The sequence below is a fragment of the Pyxicephalus adspersus genome, chromosome 3 (genome assembly GCF_032062135.1).
Source record: "Pyxicephalus adspersus chromosome 3, UCB_Pads_2.0, whole genome shotgun sequence".
Taxonomy (NCBI): domain Eukaryota; kingdom Metazoa; phylum Chordata; class Amphibia; order Anura; family Pyxicephalidae; genus Pyxicephalus; species Pyxicephalus adspersus.
In genome coordinates this window covers 43,277,871-43,303,916 of record NC_092860.1, presented here as the reverse complement: position 1 = coordinate 43,303,916, position 26,046 = coordinate 43,277,871, and the positions used below count along the sequence as shown (strand labels likewise).

The 26,046-nt window shown below is 36.1% G+C and overlaps 1 protein-coding gene across 4 annotated transcripts in view; it reads right to left on the bottom strand.

The window, feature by feature from the left end:
• MLLT3 (MLLT3 super elongation complex subunit) overlaps window positions 1–26,046 on the bottom strand; it is a 133,178-nt gene that overhangs the window by 9,776 nt on the left and 97,356 nt on the right. For 3 of the 4 annotated variants that reach the window (XM_072404377.1, XM_072404374.1, XM_072404376.1), the window contains exons 7-9: window positions 9,424–9,508; window positions 6,448–6,595; window positions 4,749–4,845 (exon numbers count right to left, since the gene is read on the bottom strand). In XM_072404377.1, the coding sequence (XP_072260478.1) occupies window positions 4,749–4,845; window positions 6,448–6,595; window positions 9,424–9,508 (330 nt within the window). The remainder of the gene's footprint in view (window positions 1–4,748; window positions 4,846–6,447; window positions 6,596–9,423; window positions 9,509–26,046) is intronic. The other variant, XM_072404375.1, reaches the window with a different exon arrangement.

The window sequence follows — 26,046 nt, the reverse complement described above, 5'->3', positions numbered from 1 at the left end:
TTCCTGAAAACTAGGAAGTTTTGGTTATACCCACATGTGATGCTTATCACATGTCCCCATGACATTAAATGAGTGGACCCAAGCACTTGGGGAAAAAGGGCTACATCAAGCTAGATTCTCTTTAGCTAGGAAATGGGGTAGGCGCTAAGTGACTTGCAGTTGCTTCTAATGCATATTTGAAGCTGCTTACTCTAAACAGTGAAATAATTAGTATAGTTAGAGTCATTTTATAGCACAGGAGAAGAACCCATACTGACTGAATGTTAGGCTCAAGTTCAACTTTAAAGTGGAAGTGAACCGGAAAAAAAAATACACTTCTCTTTATCCTGCAGGTCCCTCAACCTAGTCCTTCCTGCGATCTAGTCCTGCGTTGCGTCCTGAAACTCATCTTAATCCCGGCGCTGAGAAAGCACTGGGCGCCACAATCTTCATTCTTCACTTCCTTCTTCTTCCTCGGTCTTGGCACGTCACCTGATCTCACACTGCACAGGAATAAGAGCGGGTGACAAAGCCCGCTGTAAGGGGGGGGAAAAAAAAAGAAGAGCTCATCTCACTGCGCTTGCCTGAGGTCAGCAGCTCTTTTCCTTAATAGAGAAAATGCCCTTCTGGGCAAGTCTGAGATTAGGGCATGTGCAGGAGGAGCACCCAAAGCCTCCCAGAATACCAACGTCACGCATCCCGGGAGGCTCTGGGTGCTCCTTCTAGGCGATCAAGACAAAGGTAAGGTGCTGCACATTTTTTTTTTTTTTTTTTAAAGAAGGTGTTGCACTTAAAAATAAATAAACAACATTTTCCTTTACATAGAAGGCCAATAGAGAAGTTTTGTTCTCATACCTATAAGCCCTGTTCACCAGTGCCGAGTTTATATTTAAGGATCCTATTATTTTCTGCAGTGACCAAGGGAGCGTTTGATCTCCATCCTACAACACAATGGATCCTAGTTGCTAGGCAGGAAACTGTGCAGCCCTCTAAATACTCCAATATTTGATTCCTTGCCTTCAACAGCTAAGCACATACGTTATTACCAGACTAAACCAAGGCTTTTCTGAGCATTTTTTCTGGCAATCACTTTACAATATACATAGCAAAATACAGAGCAGACAGAGGAAGACAGAAAATCCAGAGTATTCTGTTTTGTTGTTTAACATGTCAAAATTCAGGTCTTAAAATTCATGCCATGTACGTGAAATCATCTTTTTTTTTTTTTTTAGGTCATCTTGCCACAATAGGTAATTTTCACTCATTTAAAAAAAACGGGGAAAGCAGTCTCATTCCCTAACGGAAAAGAATAGTGACTAGTTTTACTGACCCTAAGGAAAAACAGCATTTTTCAGCCATGGTAGCCCCAGGTTTTGCTCACGACAAGTTTACTTTAAAGCAACTAAAGTAAAAATAAGTAAGGCAGATATTTTTACATATATTTCTTTTTAAAAACACATTAAATGAGCATCATTTGGGAAATATACATTTTTGGTGACAATCAATTTAATCAGCCCAGCTACACTATACCTGTGCACTGGAGTAATTGGATCTATTGGGAGTATGCACAGTGCTGTGCCTCCACAATTCTCTTCAATTAGACCTGAAAATCAAAAGCCTTACAACGAGCACCATTTATTATTTATCCAGGACTCGGTGATGCTATGGCATTCATGTGTCATTCCAAGTTTTATCTGGAATCATAGATAATAGTTTAATGAAATATATTCCAACAGCATTATGTCACTGCTTAAAGAGGGTTCTTTCAGAGTTATGCATCCCTGCATCAACATATAACACCGCCAATATGCAAATCTAACCTCTGCTCCCTCGATAGACTTTTAGGTTTTTAAATGTATACCCTCAAATCTTAGTATCTAGGTATATTGCCTCAAAAGCCTCAAATGCTGTAAAATGATAAGGCTTGCTACCACTTCAACAAATAAAGTGCCTGTTGAGCCCTTGCTAACTCTTTACCCTTAAAATGCCAATTGACAGCCATCAGAGAAAAGAAAAACCTCAAAAATGTAAAAAGCAATATTGAGTAACACCTAGATGCCATTTGCTATAACTAAGCCTCAGTTCATTCTTTTGTTTCTATTTTGTTTGATGAGATATAAAAGGACAGTTTGCTGTGCACTTCAAAGGGGTTGATGTATGAAAAGTGTGTTAAAGAAACATTTCTTGTTGCCAATAGTGACCAATCACAATCTGTAATTTTTTTTAATGTGCACTGAAAATACTAGAAGTTATAGACAACAAGAAAAAGTCTTTTAAGCCAATTTTTATACATTACCCTCTTTATGTTTTTAATTTATCAGTTTTTTATGCTGGCCAAGACTTGGCAGAGCATCAAATACTCCAAAACCGTGAAACGCTGCATGAATAAAAGGAGTGTCAGAGCGGTATACAAACTGTTCAAAGGAACTTACAAGAAGCTCGTGGACAGCTTTTATTCCCCAACAATAGCTAGGTTTAAGAATATAGCCGATATATGTCTTTTTCTGACAGCTGGGACAAAGCATGTTACACTGTTTCTACTGAGGCAAGTGAAACAAAAATCTGCTTCAAAGCCTGGGAATTCAAATATATTTCTTTTTTAGCCTCTCCTTTACACTAGCCATACACAGCCGGATTCTCACTACAGATGCAACCTACTCAAATGCAAAGTGTTGCCATTGCTTCCTGCAACAGAGGAGCTCATTCTTTGTTCCACACTATGAATTGTAAAAATGGGTACCTAATGATAGAATCCTTAGATTTACCAAAAACATGTAATATTAGTGCATACCTAAACAGTCCTTTAAATTTGTATGCAACTAAATAGGACAGTACATAGTTATTGGTAGATGCAAAGAACATTCAGAATGTAACATGTATGGTAAACTCAGTGTTTTGTCCACTCAGACATTGCTTTAATGTCTCTATTCCCCAACAATAAACACTTCCTTTCTTTTCTACCCTTGCCAAAGAAAATACCAGGTACTTCCAGATATGTACAAACTGGTGAGTGAGCAAGATAAAGGCAATGCTTCTGTAGAAGTCTACAATAAAGTAAACCTATATCTTTTTCCTGAAAGCAAAACATCCACATCCACAGATTTTGAGGATCTGCACATTTATAGGTACTCCAGAAAGCAACATGCAACTGTTAGAATCAGAACACCCACTCAAGTTACTTCTATATGAAAATACAACCCAATTTTCCATCCTACCTAAATAACTTCTAGATGGAATGCAGTCTCCAGTAACATGATTTGTGCAATGTTAGTATCATTGACTTGGAGCACAAAGGTTTGGAAAAGAAACAACTGAGCTGCATTTTATGCTTTAAGAAATGGTGTTTCTGGAACACTAAGTTATGGGCAATAAGCAGATTTTTGCAGCAAAGTGAACTTAAAATACTGTACCTTTACCTGGCGGAGAAAAAAAAACTCTGGGCAAATAGTTTGCTCCCAGGTATGAATAGTCATGCTCGATTTAGACTGCAATATACCTTTAACCTGCATGAATGGTACATAATGCAATTTACCTGGACACTAGACAAAACCTGCATACATGTGCTCAATAACACCAGAACCTATTTTTTGCCAGTGGGTGTAGCCAAATGTTTTTTTTTTCTGTCTATTATGATAGACAAATGCCATGCAATGTTTTAAATACATTGGATGTTTAATTTGATAAAAAGATTAAATAAATACAAATCTATTAAACACTAGGACTGATTTAGACAGAAAAATCAATAGAAAACTGATTGGGATAGGTATTTTTTTTGTATCAATTGAGAGCACATAACCACTAAAAAGCTTTCTATCACTGATTTAATAGATTTCTGCTGAAATCTGTTGATACCGAGTGGTGCAAGGTCATAAAACAATCAATATTCTCTGATCAATTGCTGGATCAAGCATTCAACTAATAAAGTATAACTAGCATTAGAGAGATTGCTCTTCTTTTTCTCTGACCACCATCAAGGGGACAGGATGTAAGGGAAACACTCCTGAATTGGTACACAGACAGCAATAAATGTTAGGTATTAATCTTTACACATTTAATCTAGTAAAAATGTTTTAAGAAGTTCCGCTTTTAATCACTGAGGCGAGTGTGGAGTGGAAACTCATGCATTCATACATTGCTATATTTTCTTTTCAAACCTTCTATCCACTACTGAAAATTTTTAAGTGTTTTCTAAGTCAAGTTTTCTCTACAGTGTAATTGTAGTTTACTCCAGTGTACTTCAGACAGCATGAACTCTCACTTAAAAGGTTAGCTTTATCACACAGGACAGAGGCACAGACCCAGTGGAGCATGAAATATAGCAGCCTTCTATAAAGAGAAAACCAACGATTAACAAAACCCAGGCACAGATATACTAATGTGCTCCAATATACTGACTGGCGGCTAAGGGAAACACATCGGTAACGTGCTGCTTGGTAAAGAAAGACTATTAACACAGTTAAATATACATGAACAGTGATCCTGCTGCTATAGCAGCACTGCTTAAATGCAGACAGCATTATATCCATATGAGAGGCTAAATCGTCACTGCATATTATGTGAGTTGTGTAGGCGGCTTGTGTGCTTCTGTTCCCATGTTAACTGATTTGCAGCCATAGGCAAGCCCTTGATGTGGTGTGGTTAAAAAAAAGTTCAGAAGGTAACCTGTGTAATGGGAAACATGGTTTACAGTATCATTAACATAGTGCAGAAAAATACAAGACCATAACGCATTAGAACGATGTGTTTGAAGCTACTCGGACGAATCTTACCTGATTACTGTTTGTTTTTAATAAGGTAGGAGGTTCATTTCGTAAAGGTGATGAAACCGAACTGCTTTCACTATGGCTTCCATCGCTTAGGCTAATTCTGTGGAGTAAGGAGACAAATGACAGACTTAGAAGTGCTGGTTGGATGATTTCCGACTAGTTAAACCTTTTGCTTCAATAAAACAAACAACCCTGCTCCAGTTATATTTGAAAGAGGAAAAAATGACACCTCTACAGGAAACACATAAAATGTGGTATGTCTTAGAACATTGATGTCTGGGAATAAACCAAGATGGTCAGTCTGACTTATGACCATATTCATGTTTATGTATATAGGTTACTTATGTCTGTATGTACAGAAAGACATTTTAGGATAAATTACTTCTATCATGTATAATAAAGTCACAGCCAAGACTATGTCCAAAAACCAGTAACCTCTGCACAAATCTTGTTTCAGCAAAAAAATACGTAAAGCCAATCACCAGGTGGTTGGAAAGGCTTCCTACAACGTAAGTTGTCTTATTTGGGCTTCTTTAGAATCTATTATCCTAGTTTTTTTTTTTTAAGTATGACTAACTTAGTTGTGGACACATAGACCTCTATTTGTAAACCAGGAAATAATTTCCTCAGACATTCCCTGGTGGGAATAATTACTGCCATTGAAACACATGGACCTGGAAGATTCCTAAGTGTGAATGTCAGATTCCTTGTTTTATAAATAGAGCCTATAGTACATGTCTTGTTATTTATATGACTGGTCAATTAATTTTTATTACCAATATGGTAATACTTATATGTATTACAAGCACAATGCTTCACATTTTATTTTAATATTTACAAACTATTCTTAATGTTTAATAAATTGCTCAATTTAATCACTTGTTTATATCAATAATAGATACATGAAATCATAAAACAATATTCTAAGACAAGTTAGAATCAGTAAAACAATATTCGGTGTTAACAGAGGTGATCCTATCACAGTGAATACTGAGAGAAATACTGGGTGCTTACAAGCGACAGAAAATAAATTACAGCTTGGGCTGGAAAAATTGCTAAGAGACATAAAAACGAAGTCAAATTAAATAAAAGAGGAATTTATATACATTATTTTATGTGTAAATCACAGAGTTATCAGAATGCATTTTTTTTTTGCAAAACAGTGATCTCTTAATTTGCTTTATCTGTAATAAGAATTTATGTTAATAAGTAAGCTTTAAAGATTTAGTTTCATAGATTTTTTTTCCTTAGAAAGAACATGTGGTTAAAAATGCCAAATTAATTGCAAAACTAAAACTCTAATATAAATTAAAAATGAAAATATAAATGGCTCAAGTAAATTTAAATAATTACTTTCCTTTGTTGTAACTTGCTAACAGTTGCTGCTAAAGTTCATTCAAGGTCTGTTATAAAAAGATTATTTTCTACATATAGTTAATCCCCAAGGTTACTGTCACATTTTTTTTTTCAGTAGAATTGAGAGTAGAGGGATTTACAACATTAGAGGTTTCCTACTAAATCCCACCTCAACCTGAACATAAGGTATTTTTTGGATTATGATCATCATTAGTAAGTAAATAGGTATTAGGATTATGTCAGCATACTTAGGAGACAAGAAAAAAAGAATTGTTTATTTTTCTCAAATGAAAAAGCCATAAGCTAAGATACAAAAGGGATGAAGTAAATTGGATTCCTGATGTACCTGCGAGCACGACTTCCTCCATGAATATGGATAGTCCTCTCACTTTCCGAGTCATTGTCCTCTGGATCATCAGATTCTTCATCATTCTCATCAGAATTTAAATCTTTCATTATAGACCTTAGGGAACCTGTACAATATGTAAAGAAATCTAGGCATATTATTATTTAGGAAGGAATTTTTCTCAACCATAAAATCACATATTATATAAACATGTCTTGGAGTTCTCTTGGTATCTAACCTGCTATGGGTTGCCCAATGATGATCATCCAACCTAGTCTTGTATTTTGCCTTTTATCAGTTTGTTCTTTTTCATGTTGTTTCCCAGCTTTCCTCTCTGCTTTGCTACACTTGTCTAGGATACTGCTGCTTTTATATTCTTGCCTACAACAGTTTGTTTGCCTGCTTTCTGTCCCGGTCTTCTTCTTGCTAGAAACCCTCACACGTGTTCATTCCAGTCCCATAGCCTCCCCATCCAATCCCTGCACCTTGTTGTTGTCTGCCTTTAGCTTCCTTTCAGATTCTACCTGAGTTATGGTAGATAAAGCTATGCTTAATAGGAATCAAGTTCTTATAGACTGCAATGCACATTTGTCTAAAAAGCTTTGAGTCCCACAACATATATCCTTCGAATATATGGATTTCTGACTGCCTTCTTCTAGGTCATAACCCCCTGCTGCACTTTTGGTGATCTAATACAGGAAGATGCAGATTCTGCATCCCTTTAGGTAAGCAGTGAACTCTCATGTCTTACGAAAACCGAAATTCTTATTGCAGCTCTCAAAGGCTTGAGATGATACACTATCATTAGGGATGCTGGGTGAACCAGCAAACCTGGAATTGTATTTTTCAAAGTCGTTTGGTATTTGCTAGCAAATGTTTTGGGAGCTGGATCACCCAGGTTCACTGATGAAGGTGTATCTTCCCGATCCTTGGAGAGCTTTAATAAATTAGGCCCTTTATGCCATGTTTTTTATGCTTGGACTTCTGTTGAAATCAGTGAACCAAGGAATTTACATTTCTGCTGATATTTTGTATAATAGTGATAGAAGACATAATGCATTACATTTTTGTAGTTTTTTAAAAAACTACAGTGTCTGCAAAAAAAAAAAAAAAAAAAAAATAGTAAGCTGATTTTAATTTGTTAAAATTAAAAAAATAATATGTAATAATATAATACAAACTTGGCTTGTGTAGTATTTTTTTTTCATTCTAATAATAATTTTAACAAAAGTGAGGTTTTCTTTTTAAATTTATCATTTATTCAAACACCACCCCTAAATCAAGGGGTGGTATTTGAAAAAATAAATAAAGCTAATACTTTGGTGCATCCCAAACTTTAATTTAAACTTTACCAAAATGCCCATAAAAAAAAGCTAAAAAATGTTTTTTAAACCAAAGGAAATACAATACAGAGCCTCCTGTTACCTACGGCAAAAGTGTTAATGTTAGTTGAATGGGGAGCTTAAAAAAAACCAAGATAACAAATCAATTTGATTGTAGATGTTTCTACAAAAAAAGGGCCACCTTTTGTTTGCCTGTTTTGATCTATTTAGATTTTGCCATGCTTCTTTGAGTTCAAGGTCAAATTCTGGTCAAGCAAGCACTCTTCTCAAATCTTAATGCAAGTTCTATAATGCGGCCATATCATTCCCTCCGCCCTTTAGTCTGCATTAATGTTCCAACAAGTGAGGAGCTATAGCCCAAAATCTGAAGAACGCGGCTTTAAAAATTTAAACACAGAAAGAAAAATATGACTGCTGTCTGCAGCAACAAATAAGATTTTAGCTTTCAATTTGCAATCTGAGTCCAGGAAAATCGATTCTAAATATTTGAGATGAGATTTGCCATTACAGTTTCTCATCTTTTTCTTATAAAATCATAGATATAAGCCCCACATGTATAAGATTTTGGATTAAAAGTAAATAGGATTCTGCGGACTGAGAAAGGGTGAATGATGGATACTTAAAGGTAAAACTGTATTCTTCAATGCTTGATGTAGTCAAACAATACAACTTCATATAGTAACTGCACAAACAGATATATGAGGCACTCCAGTTTCCCCACACATTACAAAAACATGCACTTGATGACGTCCCCTGAAAATTAGACCAGGCATGGAGAACTACGGCCCGCGGCCCATATAAAGCCCCTTGGGCTTTTTAATCTGGCCTATCAAATATTGGTACAAAATTGTCCACTGGCTAAAAAAATTTTAAAACTCATTGTGGCCCGAGCCAACAAGATTTCCCACCTCTGCCTTAGACTAATGACGACATATGGCTATGGAAGGAACATTAGATTGTAAGCCCCTTTAAGGGACAGTTAGTGATATAACTATGGACTTTGTACAGCTCTGTGTAATATGTTGGAGCTATATAAAAACAAACAAAATAATAATATATCTGAGCTCATCACTTGTATTCCAGTACCGAAAACAAATAAAAACTGCCGCTAAAAAGTGAAAAAACATTATTGCACCCACAAAACATTTAACTGGTAAAGCTCTTGCACCTGTATAACACTAATTTACCAGAGCAATATTGTACAATTGTTTCCTATGGGTCTAATGATACGGGGATTGAATATGTCAACATTTAGGCATTACATTTAAGTTTTTTGTCAGCACAAACAGGGCTATTTCTTGGCAGTAATGTAGACAAATAGTGTAAGAAAATTTTAAAAAAATGTTCTTTTGACCAGTGTAAGTTATTAAACAAGATGTCCATTTATAATGCAGTGAAACGGACATTCTAAGGTGAAGAATCAATCATTGCCATTGAAAACACATATTCCACATATACCATAAAACACATATACCTTGGAATATTCTTCACGCAGGCAATGTTTTTTTTTTTTTGGTAAATGTGTCACTAAAAACCTAAACTGTGTGAAATGATCCTCATCCATTCCAAATCTCTTATCAAACACTGCAAAAGATGCACAAATCATAAAAACTGGTGTCTGTTATTTGTTTACCTTGTATACCTTGTCTATGGTTATGTGGTGGTGCCAAACTGGAACTTGAGCTTGACGTAGAACTTGCTGGGCTTGGCTGCCCTGACTGCAAAAAAGAAAATATAAAGTGGTTATGAGGCTCTCCAGTCCTTGAGATGGTTGCTACATGTAAGGAGTGCTTTAAAAACCAGTGGTATAACCTGCTACATGCTTACACTTTCCTCATTCAGGGCAAAGAGTAAGTGTCTCTGCAAAACCTGCACCCATATCTCCTGACCAAAGGATGGTTTATTAGGCCTCCCCACTGGTTCTGCCACAACCAACATTAAATACTCACACTTCTAATTATAGAAAAGTTTGTGACCTGCTCCGCCCAAGCACTGTCACTTGACTGAGGGGTCGACATTGCTCCTATTGTGTGTTATTTCCCCCACCTTTTAGATTGAAAGCTCCTCGGGACAGGGTCCTCTCCTACGCATGTGTCACCATCTGTATCTGTCTGTCATTTGTAACCCCTATTTAATGTACAGAGCTGCGTCATATGTTGGCTCTATATAAATCCTGTTTATTAATAATAATAGTAATATTAATAATGACTGCTGGCCTTGGCATCTGAGTTGTCTTGGCTGCTAAAGGAAAAGCAGTAACAAGGAAACACAGGTAAGTTGAGTATGAGTATGCCAGGGTAGAACATTTTGAGGAGACAGTCATTTTACCCAGAATAGACAAGGTGACTGTATCGCTGTATGTTAATTATCATATTATTTTCATATTATCATATTGGTTTTGGGTACACACACATCAGATTTCTTATTTTCTCTCACGTGACAATGGCTACAAGGACAAATAAAGGGCCTGTAAGACTCCATGGTTACATCACACAGCAATTATGGCACCGTCTACTATCAAGTTTAACAGAAAACTTGCATCTGGTTGGCAAAACAGATGTAGCAATGAAAGGCTTAAACAATGTGACTCTAGGCCACACACATAGGCTTTAAAATCACATAAGCTCCAGCCACTTAAGAGTTGCATATGAACCGGGAAAAGACAACAGATCCCTTATGCTGAACTTATTGTAAGGTCTAACATGGTAGGCTTATTTTACTCCCTAAAATTTCTATTTAGCTTGGAATGTGCGTAATGTTGTAATGTAATATATTGTATATATTCTAATGTAATACTGGAAAAAAAGTTGCTATTAACTATTACCATAGATAATTCACATTCCAACAACAACAAACCATAAGGATTAACTGTCAAACTGTCGTTAATGGGTCATTTGAGGTAACAAAGAAAAGATCTTATATTGATCAGACTTCAGTAAGCAAAGGTCTGAATCCAACTGCTATTGGTAGTACTACGTAATGCATATTACTGAACAATGTACACTCCTAAATAAATTATTAATGGCCATAATATGATCAGACAAAATAAAACACATTTTGTTTTATTAGATCTAGTAGGTAGATGTTAAAAAGGCAATACAATATTAATACAATAAGTTGAATACACTACTAACACACAACAAATGTCCTCAAACATTGAATACTGCAATTACATAATAATGATAATATATTTTGCAGATTAGTCGCTGCTTTAGGTAATATAATGCAGAAATGCAGTACAGCATGATAAAATTGTGCAACATAAGGACTATGGGGAATGGACAGAAGTATTTCATGGGAGGGGACATTATTACAAGCCTGGGGCCCAGAGGATCAAAGGTCAACATACAATGTTTAAAACATGGCATGTGGAAGAAATAACTATCTGTAAGGTTTCTTTATTTTACCTCATGTATTATAATCATTAGCCTAATACAAAAAAAATATATTTTTTACAAAAGGGATTGTATAAGATTATATAATACTAACACCACAAAATCACACAAGAAATCTAGATTTTCACAAAGTTACAATAATGTAGATGTGGATTATGGTGTCAAACTCAAGGAGAAAACTAGGGTATAGTTATCAAGCCTAGAATGTGACATTCACCTAACATACACTGTAGGTGAGTCTTCCTGGTAAATGTGGGTACAATTAGTGACTCATTCCCATGCAGTGAGGATGGATTACCACTAGGAGTGCTGTGCCTTGTGCATGTACTTTTTTTTTTATTTAGTTTAAAGCGGATCTTTCACATTTGAAATATCTGCTTGCCTACCAGCTCCCTTGTTCCTATTACAAACTGGGGATTTTTATAAAAAAAAAAAAAAAACTTACACAAACTTCTGCACAGGAAGCTCTAATGCAGCATGCCAAACTGAATTTTTTGAAAGTAACTCTAAAACCACACAAATCTGTCACTAGAGAATAAAATTAAGAAGGATTAACAGAGATGAGTGCTTGGAAAATTCATTCAGATTTACTAATTAGTTAAATTGGAATTAATCAATAATAAGATGCCTATAAATGATTCCAGTACTAGCAACTGTAAAAACCTCTAAAGCAGGTGTACACTTTTGAATGGTGTTACAGATTTAACTGCACTGATAAATGACCCCCAATGTAAATCTTCTGTCTTTTTACACCTAAATCTCCACTGCTCAGATTCTACTCACCAGCCTGTCTGAGGAATATTATCATTAGGATTATACTGTCAGTAATCCTAGCAAAGCCAAACAGCTCCCAGTAACAGAAGCAGCGAAAAGCTCTACAGCTTAGCTACATCTTTCCACATATACAATACATAGGTCTAGAACAGTTGCTGCACCCCGTGAACCAATCCGTTGTCACTCCTTATAATAAAGAAGCAGATTTATGGCTTTCTCCAGGCCCTGTTCTCACAATTAGTAATAAGTCTGCTTTGTACATGTATGATGTCTAAATACCTACTATATATATATATATATATATATATATATGACTTTATATTACTAGTAAATCCTTCAAGGTTCACTTAAGTTAAAATACAGAACCCACCAATACCAAAGTTTTTTTTTATCCATCTACATGGGTCTGATATATTAAAGTTTGCCAAGCCTGAAGAAGAAAGATTATTATGAGAGATCATAGGTGATTCAGCAAACCTGGAATAGATTTGGTCCAGGTTTGAGCATATTTGCCAATAAATAGAAAATCATTTTTAAGAAATTCAATCCAGTTTTGTTAAATCGCCTTCTCCCAAGATTGTCTATCCTCTTTAATCTGCTTTTATAAATCAGGTCCAATATGTTATGTAATGGACTTAAGTCCGCAATACCATTTCCCTATGGATACAGTACAGTGATTCTTGAACAACAAGTTTGGTTTTGGAAAGATTACCAGGTAAAAAAAAACCTATACATAAACACATGAACATTCCATTTTGTAAGCAGTAAATATTGAAATACATGGGAACAGAAAATAATAATCGTTCCATATTTCATATTTAAGCTACAACAAAAAATAAAAGATCAAAGTAAATGTATAAATCAAACTATCCACAATACCTGTAAAGGGGAATTACAATTTTGTTTTAATTTTTAAGGAATACAGAAGTGCCGGCACCATCACTATTCAATGCATATTCAGAGACAATAAAGCTGTAATGAGATGTATGACGGATAACACACTTGGGGCCAATTTGTACTGTTAATTGGCAGTACCAAATCTGTCCATTGCCGTCCGTAAGTATGCACTTTTCTGACGCTATAACAGAAAATTAAATAGCAGAAAAACTGATTTACTGCACACAGCTGTCAAAGCAGATGGGCTGAAGCAAGTGACAAACTAGCAGGCTGACATATGGGGACATGAACCTTAAAGGTATCCCATACACAGGGACGTTAGTTGGAAGATCTAATAGCGCTGGAAAAAGTATGGCAAAATAATGTATGCCCATATCAAAAAGCTGTGCATGTAAACATAAGGAGCAGACAGCCTACAAAAAAAGAGAATCATCATCAGAGATGACCAACTGTGCCACCAACGTCAGTAACTGATCATTCTTCACCTACAATCCCCGTCAATGGCGTGACTTACCATTTGTGTATATGCCTGGAACCCTGATCAACCCATTGCCATGCTATCCATTTCCTTCACAGCTGTATAAGATTACATTACAAATGAAGGGCCTGAAACAAACATTCTTTTCTTTACCCTGCACATTTTTATTTGACAGATATTATTTTCCCATTGAACTGAGGTCTTGTACAATCATTTACTTTATGTATTCTTTATTTTTTAACGAATACTGTAATGTTATTCAGGGATACACATAATTGCTTAATAATATACTGTTTGATTTACAATATGCACTTGGCCTAGACACTGATAACTGATGTCTGACACACAGCCATGACCGAACAAAGGTCTGAGGAGAACAATGTTGTTTTAGAAAATGTCTCTCCCTTAATTATAGGCTTTGTAAAGGCTCCCTCAGATTTACAACGCATATTCCTTCCTATAAATAAAATGACTGTTGCACGCTCCTCAGAGCTCTACCTAAAAATAGCCCAAGGCCACAATTTCCACAAATAAATATTTAAAAGTTCCCCAAGCACTGCTGCATGGCTATATTATATTCTGTCTAAAGGCAACTCAAAGTTATACTGAGCACAGCTAAAAAAGAAAGACATCTATTCAAGGAAAAAATGTCAGATATTTTTATAGAGTAAATGGATATCTAAACTATTTTTATAAAAAGAGTGGTTTGTGAAAAACATTGTCATTCTTTGGCAAATGACTTGCAATCAGATTATAAAAGTTGCCAAATTATCACAGGATGTATATTTCAAACATTTGAAACCCCAAAATTGGAGAATAGAATGTCAAGGACTAGGAACTTATTTAGGTATTTTAATGTCCTGTCTCTTCTGGTGAAACTACATAACCAGGGATTACCTTCAGTGAAAGCTAAAGTAGATCCAGAGACGGAGATACCTGAACTTATCTGCAAATCTGTTCCCTTTTCCACCTTGTGAGCCACCTCTTTGGTCTCAGATACTTTTCAAAGGTGCCCCAATAGTCCTGATTCTACTTTAAAACAAAAAATTTAAGGGAACCCACAAAGTTGCAAATTGGACTTCCATTTCTCTGAGGTTGCCTAAGCCACATATAAAATGCCCATTTATGTGGTTATTAAACTCCCTCTCCCAACATGTGTGTTGGTCTTTCTGTGCCTTTTTATGTTGTATTTGGCTGCTGTACACCAGAGACCAGAATATTAACCAGAATTTCTCCTTATGATGACTTCCAGGGGATTTGAAGTTTGCTACTAAACCTGAACATTGGTGTCTAGTTTGGTCAGATTTTTTATTCTGGTGCAAACTGAGTCTATAGCAAAGCTATATGTTTAATCTTGTAAATCACAGAACACAAAGTAATAGTAAATGTGTACAAATTATTAGTTTGGGGAGTTTTCTGTACACACACAGTGCCCAGCATCTGCCATTTGTTCAGAACCTCCTGTTTAACAAGAAAAAAAAATGTTCTTGTGAAGCAGTGCTGAAAAGCCACTCATGCACACACAACTTAAATGTGAAGTCTATCACACACACAGAGGACCTACACTGGGAACAGGAGGTGGCCAGACAGTCTCTTAAAATAAACAGGACTTTGAAGTAGAAAATGTTTTTGACCATTCTAGAACTTCTTATCAGACCAAAGGGACCTTCTCCTGCTGTACTGCTTGCAGTTGTTGAAAAAAAGCCTCATTCAAGATCCCTTGAAAAACAACACATCTTTTTAATGGTGTCACATTCTCCAGCTAATCAGCAGCTAACTGAAGCAGACACATTTTGAATGAAAGCACTTACAAGACACCCTGGATTCAAAACACACATTCTCCAAATGATTGAATAACCTCACTGTGAACACATTTACAGGTCATTTTCTACTTCCCGTGATTTGCTTTTAACTAATCCAATTCTGATCTTATTTATGAGGACCTGCAGGCACTTCCATCTTTCCATACAAGGCATTTTAATTACAATTAATCAATTGTATTTCAGTATTATTTAGACAGCAATGCTGGACACAAAACTCCTGCTACGTTAAATTAATTGTAGCCCCATGGGACACTTATTTCAGAAGCTTTCAAATTATTATATATTTTCTTAGCATCAAACGGTGAAAGCTTGATGTAGTCTGGTATGATACTTTGGTATATAATTGGTATACAAGTATAAAATGTGGCTTGAGTGATTAAAAAAATAATAATTAAAAAACTAAAACAGCTGCTTTACCAAAGCGCATCTCATCATGTAGTGCCGATTAACATAATTGAATCACAACACAAGTTTTCATGAATACTTTAGCTTTAGTCACCAAGATCGGACTGCATACACATCATTGCATCTTTTAGTTAAAGCATACCTAAACGCAACATTTTTACTTTACATGGAAGGGTAGACAACTCATATATAGTAGTAAAAATATTGTTGTTTTTTTGCCACATTATTCAAGACCTAACTGGGAGCACAGAGCCTCCTGGGATATCTACGTCAGGCATCTCGGAAGGTTCTGGCTGCTCCCTTAGTGCATGCCCTCATCTCTGGCATATGCAGAAGGGGCATTTTTCCTACTAGGGGAAAGAGATGCCGATCTCACAGCACCTACGTCACCCCATCTCGCACCTTCCCAGTGCGAGATCGGGTGTCGAAGAAAGAAGACCGGAAGAGAAGACTGAAGATGGCATTGTCCGGCGCTCTACATCCCATCGCAGAGGAATGCCAGGACAATGGATCGTCGGAAGGACCAGCAGTATCAAGAGACCTGCGGGATTTAGGTTAAGTGTAATTTTTTTGTTTTTAGTTTAGTTCCGCCTCAAGTAGAAAAAGCAAATGAGTGTTTTAATGAAGTGTGTAGTCTAACATGACCTCCCACAAAGTGTATCAGTAATGGGAATAGTTAGGCCCACATGGGCTTCATCCAGCAAACAAATGCACCAGCATTTATGTTACAATTACAGCCCTGGGCGTCTAGGCCACACAATAATTACCCAACCTTTGCTTGTAATAAACATTTATCTGTTATATAGTAATACTTTTAAACCTACAATACCATGTATTATAGTGCCACGATAAGACGCTCTGGCTGCATAACAGTCCATTACCAAGGAGGTTTCTAGAAAAAAAAGGTGTTTATTGTGTATCTCTGACAACAGATCCCTTGTGCCCTTGTACAGGAAGCCTTTCTGTTCATTAATCCCACTGAGGGACATAGCAATTCAGTTTCTCAAGCACCTGTAAGTCGCTGAGACAATGTAAACTATCTCAGCTCCTGGGAGGGAAGTTTATTCCGTGCAGAAACATCCAAAAAGTCATTACAAACTACTGATTTAAGTTTAAAGGTTATTAAAACCGGCAACCATGAAGAAATAAAGCTGGCTTAAATACATTTTTGTTTCCTGATTTTTCAATGTAGTCAGGACAGCTCTACTGAATCTTCTTCTGTTGAATGATAAATTAATGAAAATACTTCTATACACTTTATTGTGTCTCTATTAGCAGAATGAGGATAATCAGAAGATGACAAAAAGAATCATTGCAGTATTACACAATAAAATTATCGATTTAAAAGTGCAAAAACTTGCAAATTCAGGGTTGACATTGTAGATTAAATGGCTAGCACTTTGCTGTGCTGGGGTCCAAGGTTCCTGGCCAGGACACTTTCAGCACAGAGTTTGTATGTTCTCCCTATTTTCATGTAAGTTTCCACCGGGCACTCTGGTTTCTCCCACCCTCCCAAAACATGCAGCTAGGTCAGTTAGCCAATTAGGTCAATCCTCCAGGAAATGTCCCTGTAAGTGGGCGAAAATAAGCGGGCACAGCACAGTGTGAGCAGCCACCTTCCTGGGCTTGGCTAGATTGTATTAAAAATATAATACATGATATTTATTATTTTTATTAAAGATTATAATATTTACACAATAAATGAATATATAATATAATAAATGAATAAAAATAAAGAAATTACTGTCAAATGTGCTATATTAAAATGCTAAAGCAGTATAGGCAAACCACTCAAGATGTATTCATACAATGTATTTGCAGTGCAGTTCCATTCTCAATGGCTTTCCAGTGTACATACACCTTGTAAACAAATAAATGCACTCTGCAGTGCTAGGAATAAACCAAAAACGGTTTTATTTTTTTGTGCCATGGGTGTTGATGCACAGAAATAAGTGTGTGGATGTGAACATATCTGACAACTTTTAGTTTGCTGGGGTAAAGCAGGTTATTTTATGCGTTTGAGAGACCTGCCAACCATAATTTCCACCCCTCATGAGAGCTTTTACTTAGTATATAGGGAATCATTTGCTCACAGTGGGAGTATTGACTAATTTAATTTTGAATCTAGGATGAATTCCAAGGAAAGTATTTTGTGTGTTACCCCTAGTTTCTAGCTAGACCTCCTATAATAGCAACATAGGGGAGTTAATTAATTCACCCACAAAGGAAAACATAAAAAAAAGGTGAAGTGATCAGTATTTTATTCAGCGCATATTTGACAAGTGAATTGTGCTTTGATATAAAACTAAATTGTTGAAAGGTAATAGCACTGTAGGAAAACTGAAATGAACTGGAAAAGTAAAAATAAGCACAATTGCTAAGCGTACATGCTTCAGTAGATTCTTCCTGCTGTTGCCCTGCATGTGGCAAACAAATAACCAAGCACATTCTTGTATGCATGCATGGTCATTTTTAGGAGATGCCCCTAATGACAGTGATACACGATACATATATTTTAACATTGTATGATTGTACTATAGATGTATATATACCATATATAAAGTTCAGCAATTCTAATCATGCCTAATATTTTTAGGAAATATTACAATTACATCATTAAAAAGACAACTTCAGTTATAGTAGGTTCACATGGACAATATGAGGACACAAGGAAAACTTTTTATTTTAATAGCTTGAGTTGACTTTTAAAGCATAATAAATCAGACAGCTTTTTCAAGCACCTCTCTAGATCACTATATTTACTCTTTAAACTCTCTTAGCTCAGTGCACTTCCATGTGCTGTGGATTTTATATACTTTTGGTGGGTATACAAAGGACAGGGCTAATGGACTCCACCGCTTTGCCGGGCTTTAGAAGGAGACTGGTAACCAAAAACATAATAAACACATGGACAACTGGAATGTCCAGAAGTCTCCTTATCCACCAAGAATAAAAATGCTTTACTTACAAGCAAAAAAAAAAATGCATGAAAACAAGGCTAAGATAAAACATTTGAAACCCAACCAAATATATACCAATTAATGCTAACTCTTAAAGTACACTGCAGTTAAATTTGAAAGTTTATATTAATACTTCTTCTATACTTAATTCCAACATGGATACAAGTGCCCCTTAATCACATTCTGCAATTATTCATACTACCCATACTTACCCATATTAGTGTGAGATGGATATAAGGGGAAGAATTTGGTAAAATGGGATGGAGTTCATCATTTTTTTTTTTTGCTTTTGCTTTTGCTTTTTAAATGACCAATTTTATTACATTTGTTTGGATGCTCCTAATTATTATTCTGATCCAGAAGGCAAGAATTACCTGGTGATCCTGCCAGCAGTCTTGGCCTCCAGGATTATCACAAAAAGAATGAAAAGGTGCTGCTTAGCTCACTTTGCTCTGCCATCCAGCACTTTGTATATAAACAGTATAGGGTGTTGTACTGATGAATTATGTCCAGCACAAACAGACAAACACACCTTATAACTCAACCCTATATGTAAAATGAAAGGAGACCCTTCAGTGCCAAATGGTGCAGTTTCATTGCCGCCAATAAACCAGTCTAAAAGATAAAGCATTTACATGTATATTTCCATAATTAGGATCTAAGCAATGTTGCTGTAAAAGAAATACTGATTTTCCGGATACTTTGATTATTTTATTATAGAAATCTTGTGTTGGTGTCAGTGTTTGTATGGGACTTTAATGCTCGTTGTCCTGTTCTATGTAAGACATGTGGGTCATGTAGAAAAAGTGTTAATTGTCATTAAAGCTTATTGTAAGGCTAAGTGTTTAGGGGTTAGGGGGAGCTGAGTATTTAGGAGAATACTTGGTAAGATCTTGATGAAAGGATTAGGTTAGATGTTAAGTGCCCATGCTGCAGAGTTTAGTGTTAACATATATCCTTTAGGGTCAGTTTATTTTCATGCCAACATACAAATACAGATTCTGGCATGTGTGCAACTGAGACCTTGCAAGGCATTAATGCCAACTACAATGCTGTCCACTTCCAGATAAAAACCGTTTAATGTAATTAAAGAATATCACTTGTGCACAGATATCATGGTATCCCCATACTGCCCATAACTCAACAAAATGTCCCTAAAAAGACCAGTAGGTCATCCTTTTGAAACCTGCAGTCTTGGAAATATAGGCCACTTGGTTTACATCCTATATATAGTAAATAGATGATAAAAAAAGAGTTAGGTTTTGAAATCAGAATTTTAATTTACTAATAAATACATCCGAGTAAAACTACCTTTGTATATAGTTTAGCTGTGATGGTTTATCAGTTTTTGGAGATGGAATCGTTGAAGAGCAGGAAATCAATTTAAATATCTGTTCAACTTTATTTCACCTGAATTCTACCATAAATAAATATTGAACATAAACTTACATCCATGATTAATCAATTGAACACTGGACCAAAGCTGGAAGGCACAGTTCACCATCATTATTTCGAAAATGCCCAATGTCTGTGTTAGAAGACAACTATCGTATATTCTGGTGACTTGGATGGCAATACATGACAACAGTCACTTTGCCTTCCCATAGTGCTTTCTTCTAATGAGAGGTATAAAAGTGAACGGAAAGATGATATATAGATAAAGAATATCATTTATGTCATATGTAATTACTAAGGGGAAAAAAAAACAGATGGCAGAGCCTCATTTCATCTTGCCTATACGGCATAATGATGACAGGTTTGTGTAGTAATTCTTTCTAATTCATATAACCAAATGCAACTCATAGCAACATTGGGGAAAAAAGTAGGTTTTGCAGGCTGCTGTCACATTTTCTGCAGCTTAGTGTCATTTTTCTACTGCAGCAAGGGTGAGCTATCATTTTAACGATGAGGCTGCATATACAAGAGTAGAAGGCTGTTGTCAAAACAAAGCACTGTGCCCACAGGAATGCATAGGAAGGATGCTTTGGATGAAGGTATTAATTATTCATGAGGAATCTGAAAGATGATAAGCCTCCCTACAGTGCAGGCGATCAGCGAGTATCAGACCTGCCAGCCATTGTTATTTTTAGTCCTTGCTGTTCCTAGTATGAAGTTTTGTTATGTGGTCCAACTGGAAATGTTCATTTTTGTTAAATATATGATTCATGAATATATTTGTTTTATGAACATAAACTAATAATTTAATTTCTTTGTTTCCTGAATAAAGATAGATTCTCTGTTCATTGTTACGTTGAGGGATGTCCAGAAAATATTTAAATCCTTTTTTTGGTAATGAGTCTCCTTTATACTGACTTATAGTGGTACAAAACCACAATGATATTGCAAAACTGCATCAAAATACTTGATTTTACTAGAAGGCAGCTCTGTGCCCAAAATGGAAATGCAGCTGATGGTTTTGGCAAATCCCCAAGGCTACATGACAAGGTCCTCACAGACATAAGTCAATCCTCTGCTTTACCTGTGCAGGGCAAAGCATTAGATTTGTTTAAAAGTTCCCATCCTTAGGTGCACATAGTTACCTTCCCTGGTCCTGGTGTAAACTTCAAGTCACTCTAGTTGAGCTTACACCAGACATCGGAATCTCCATGCGCGTCAAATTTAACAATGGTTGGCAAATTACCATACCCAGACATGCCAAATATATTCTTCACTCCTGATGGCAGTGGAGGGAGTGAGGGAAATAGGATTTTGTACTGTTGTGACATGCATACCATTACACAGGTTTGCTTTAAGTTATTTTGATTTGATTTGGAAAGTTAGGGTCATACTAAGAAACATGAGACTATCAGCACTTTTGTTGTCTGGCCAACTCTCACTGGATGATAAAAAATCAATTTATTCATTTTTTCACCTCTTGAGATAAATTGGATACAGGTACGCATTTCTGCTCTTTGCTCATATGACAAGCACACAATCTCAGGAAATAAGCATGCATGTTTATGGAAAGAGCTTTAATTTAATTATAAAAAACCTCCAATGATCAGATCATACCTGCTACATGGTCCCATGTCTCAACAGCATCAGAACCTTCTGCACTAAATATTGTGCTTCCACCTCCACAATACAATCAGACCTACCTGTGAGACGTCATGTATAATTGCTTGGCAGGTAAACACACGGAGGACAAATATGTATGTACTTTATCATATTCACATATGGCTGCTGGTGTTTATGTCTGCTATATTTCAATGTAAAAAAATTTCTCAAAAGAAACTTCTCTCCCCATCTGTCAACACTGCAAATCTGACTACAAAATATCCTTAGGACAATAAGAGATGGTTGGATAGAATCCCCAGAAAAAGTACTATTCTGGTTGACAAGAAAAAAAATTCATTCCAGTACATCAAATTTAAAACTTGTTTAGCTTGGCAAAAAGTGAAGTTTTATTTGAAGAATTACTATCTATTCCTGTAGGAAAACTGCCAAAATAAATTGAACTAACTTAAAGAAGTAAAAATCTATATCTCCTTTTTTTCCCCCTGGAGAACTTACAAACTGCGGAAGAGATTAAGCTGCCATAAAAAATATAAAACTTTTCTTTTTTTTACACTTTCAATATACAACTAACTAAAGTTATTACAGTTTTCTACTTACTTACATTATCATATCAAAGGCAAAATCCATACAGAAACATTATAAAAAAATAAAAGACAGCTGTTTACATGTCAAAGGATATGAATTGCTGTCCATCCACAGCCCTGTGATGCAGAACTGCCATGACACCACTTACCCCATCACACTAGGAGCACTGGGCTGTGTTTTGCTACAGTTCAGCAACATAGTCAAAGCAAGAGCACACAAAAAAACTTTGCTCAGTTTACAACAATGTGCTGTGCAAAATAAGAACACATCAATGCACTGTTAGTACAGAGTTACATAGTAGGTCAGGTTAAAAAAAAGACATAAGTCCATCAAGTTCAACCACTAGGGAAATAAACATATCCCAGATATAAAATCCTACGAACATAGTTGGTCCAAAGGAAGGCAAAAAAACCCTGGTACAATTTGCTTCAACAAGGGGGGGGGGGAAAAACCTTCCCGATTCCATGAGGCAATCAGATGTTCCCTGGATCAACGTCACGGTTATCTTTACTTTAAAGCAGGCATGTCCAAAATCTGTCCCGGGAGCCAATTGCAGCCGGTGTTCAGATTTCCACTGTCTCACAGCCTCTGTCATGAAATCAATAATATGTGGCCCATCAGCACTGTTGACGACAGTATAAAATATACGCGTACAAAAAACCTTTTTTATATTCCATTAGAGTTGATCAACCGGCTTGGAATTATCGGACCGCTACTCTGCGGGCATAATCGACAGGACAGGGGTCCTAATGTGTGCACAGGGAATCGCTTACGTCATAGTGGGCCTATGCTGTTACCCAAAACCCAGTAGTAGGCAGGTATTATTTACATTCTCCTCTCCTCTTATGTGCTTTACTATGCATTGCATTAAAGCATTCTATTTGAATGGGCTAACACACCAAACCTGTGAATGTACTATTGCTTATAATGCAGCACAGTGCACAGTAGCACACTGACATATGCTGTAACACACTTTCATTGGCAAGGTGCATTCGGTTGCCAGTAAGAAGGTCAATGGAGTGCACCAATGCATAAAAAAAACACAAAGGTGCAAAACCAGCCTTATAGTGCCATCACATATCCTTTGCCGGCCTTCAGGATAACATTTTATTCCACTGCTCACATCTCCTATCACCCAATTGTCCCCGACTGCTACTGCAGAGAGACTGATGCCAAGTGAAATTCAAGTGCTTACACTAATTGCATTCAAATATATATTTAGTGGTTTTAAGCATTATATAAGATCTGCCTGGAGTTCACTCACTTCTAAATTGCATATTTAAATTAATTTCTAACCAACATTTTTGTCTAGTCATTTACATGTTTAAATGTAATATTTATTTTGATAATAAATATTTGTAAATGTTTTAACTTGCTCATAAAGCTAAAAAAAACAATATCATACAGTTTCTGGACAAAAGCTCTGACCTAAAGAAAAAAAATACATAGGGTCATGTTTTGGCTGATTGCCTGCTAAATAAGAAGGATTTGTGGCTTAACGTTTCCTGAAAGTTTTACAAGACCACTGAATTTCTCCAGTGGCTTATTTCACATTTACCATCAGCCAAGTTAATAGCTAGTTCCTGCCTTAAATAAAGCAGAATTCTATAGCTAAAGCACTAACGTTTAAAAAGGAGTTAAAGTGTTATAGGCCACTTTAAAATGACTTTAGGAATTAATGTTACACACCTAGGTTGTACTGTTTATATAGGGCAATGCACAGTAAATACCAAAAACTGAAATCTGGTTTGGGAGAATAGCTGCTTTCACATCCATACATGAGGTCATCTTATACCTGTTTTTCCAAGTACAAAAAATTAATGCACAATGCTCAGAGGAAGGTTATTAAAGGTTGTTTCTGCAAGATGGTGGCCTTCTGATACACCCACAGGGAATTATTTTATTTCCACAGTGAATACATTTTTAAAGACATGCATGCTTTTTCCTGTCTATACAGATATTGCAGAAGAAAGAATAAAAGTAGCTCTGCTCCTATATCTGCTTGCAAGGTTTAAAATGCTTGAATACACTTTTACATGATTATAAATTTTACTCTGCATTGGATTTACAATTAGGAACTTGGTGTTGAACTGGACGTTGCATTAAATTTAGGCATCAGCATGTGTAGCTTTTAGGATAAAAATTTGGCTCACCTGTGTTTTCATGTATTCATTCTAAATAGGCTGAGAGAGCACCTTGGGCTATGTTCAGACTAGCGGTTTCTGCAAGCATTTTTAAATCCATTTTACCATTCAAACTACTTGCAAACAACGGTTAGCGATGGCTTGAATAGGTACATTTACTATCTTTAATTTGGCATTTACTTTCTTTTATTTGACTGGCAGCAGCATTGATGTGCAGTTTTTGGACACTTGCATGTGTGCATGGCGCTTTCATAAACTTAAATAGGAGAAGCTTACAAATGCATTAAACCACTTGTATGTTTTTATAGTCCAAAATCTTTTTTTGAGTAGGGGAAAAAAACATCCTACTATTGTAACCAGATCCTTTATTAGGCTTAAACCTTCCTATATAGGGAATTGGACAGCTAATGTGTATGCCCCCCCATTCTATTTAAAGGAGAGAAATTTGGTCGTTTATCAATCCACTTTAGCAGATTGGTGAACAACATGAATTACTATACACGCCCAAGATGAGCGCAACCTTTTATCTGGTATGTACATAGTTTTACACTACAAGAGGGAGGCTGAATAAAGTAAGCTTTTACTATTTTGCTGCTTTTGATCCTTCTTTTATTGCTTATAACTGAACTTCAGCAAGCATGTACATTGGAAGTTTCAGGTGAGTGATATGTACATGTTTGAGTTGGGTCAGTGAATTAATGGGCAATAAAGAAAGCACTTTTATCGCACTTTTAATACCTGGCAAGCAGTGATAACTCCTATGTATATCCCTCAATAAAAGTCAATACATTTGAAGTGCTTAGGGTGCTATAACTATTTCTTCTGGTGCTTGTAACACACAGATTGTTCAAGCAGTACATCAAAACACCCACACACAAGTTTCTCTCACTGATGGATCAACCAATATATTATATGATGTTTCCAATAAAGGCTAGTTGGTGGTTTCAAATGGGGTGAGTAGTAGTGAATTAAACCAATAAAGTATATTTGACACACCGAGGCACAGAAACAATCCACAAAAGGCATAGACGTTTGTCTGATGATTTATTCCTATTTTGTCACCCAGAAAGCTGAAAAACATGACAAATTAATCACTGGAGCTCTCTAGCAGAGGTCTTTCAAGCTATATGTTCCACAAACAAAAATGTGTGAGCAAAAACAAGCCACGAAACAATAAAGGCACCTGCAAGGAGTCAGAATTAACATATAATTTTCTGCCAACAGCATTTAATGCCAAGGATCTTAAAGCATTCTCTTTAATTAGTCACTTGTAATAAGACAGCAAGTTCAGTTTGTTCAAAGTTCATGCATTGTTTGCTTCTTTTTCTGGCACACAGCACAGAAAAAATCTTTAAACTTAATGGCATTGGATATCCTTTACTTTTATACTATCTTTACCCATGACCATGTCACACTGCAACATTTTTGAGCGGAATAACCTTTTCCTGCTAATACCTTTACACTGTAATGAAACTTGAAGTCACTTCAGGAATGATCTCATAGATTACTTGCATGGAAAGTTTCCACTGAAGAAACAATTACGCACACAGCTACAGTGATCAGACCTTATTATTATTCAAAGCCAAGATTCCCAACTCATTAAATGTTGTCAAAATTCTAACGAAATTTGAATGACTTTACATTTTCAAATACCTACCCATGGTATACCTATAATAATGTACCGTATTTTTCGGACCATAAGACGCACTTTTTTTCCCCCAAAAGTGGGGGGAAAATCAGGGTGCGTCTTATGGTCCGAATGCATATTTTTTTACTT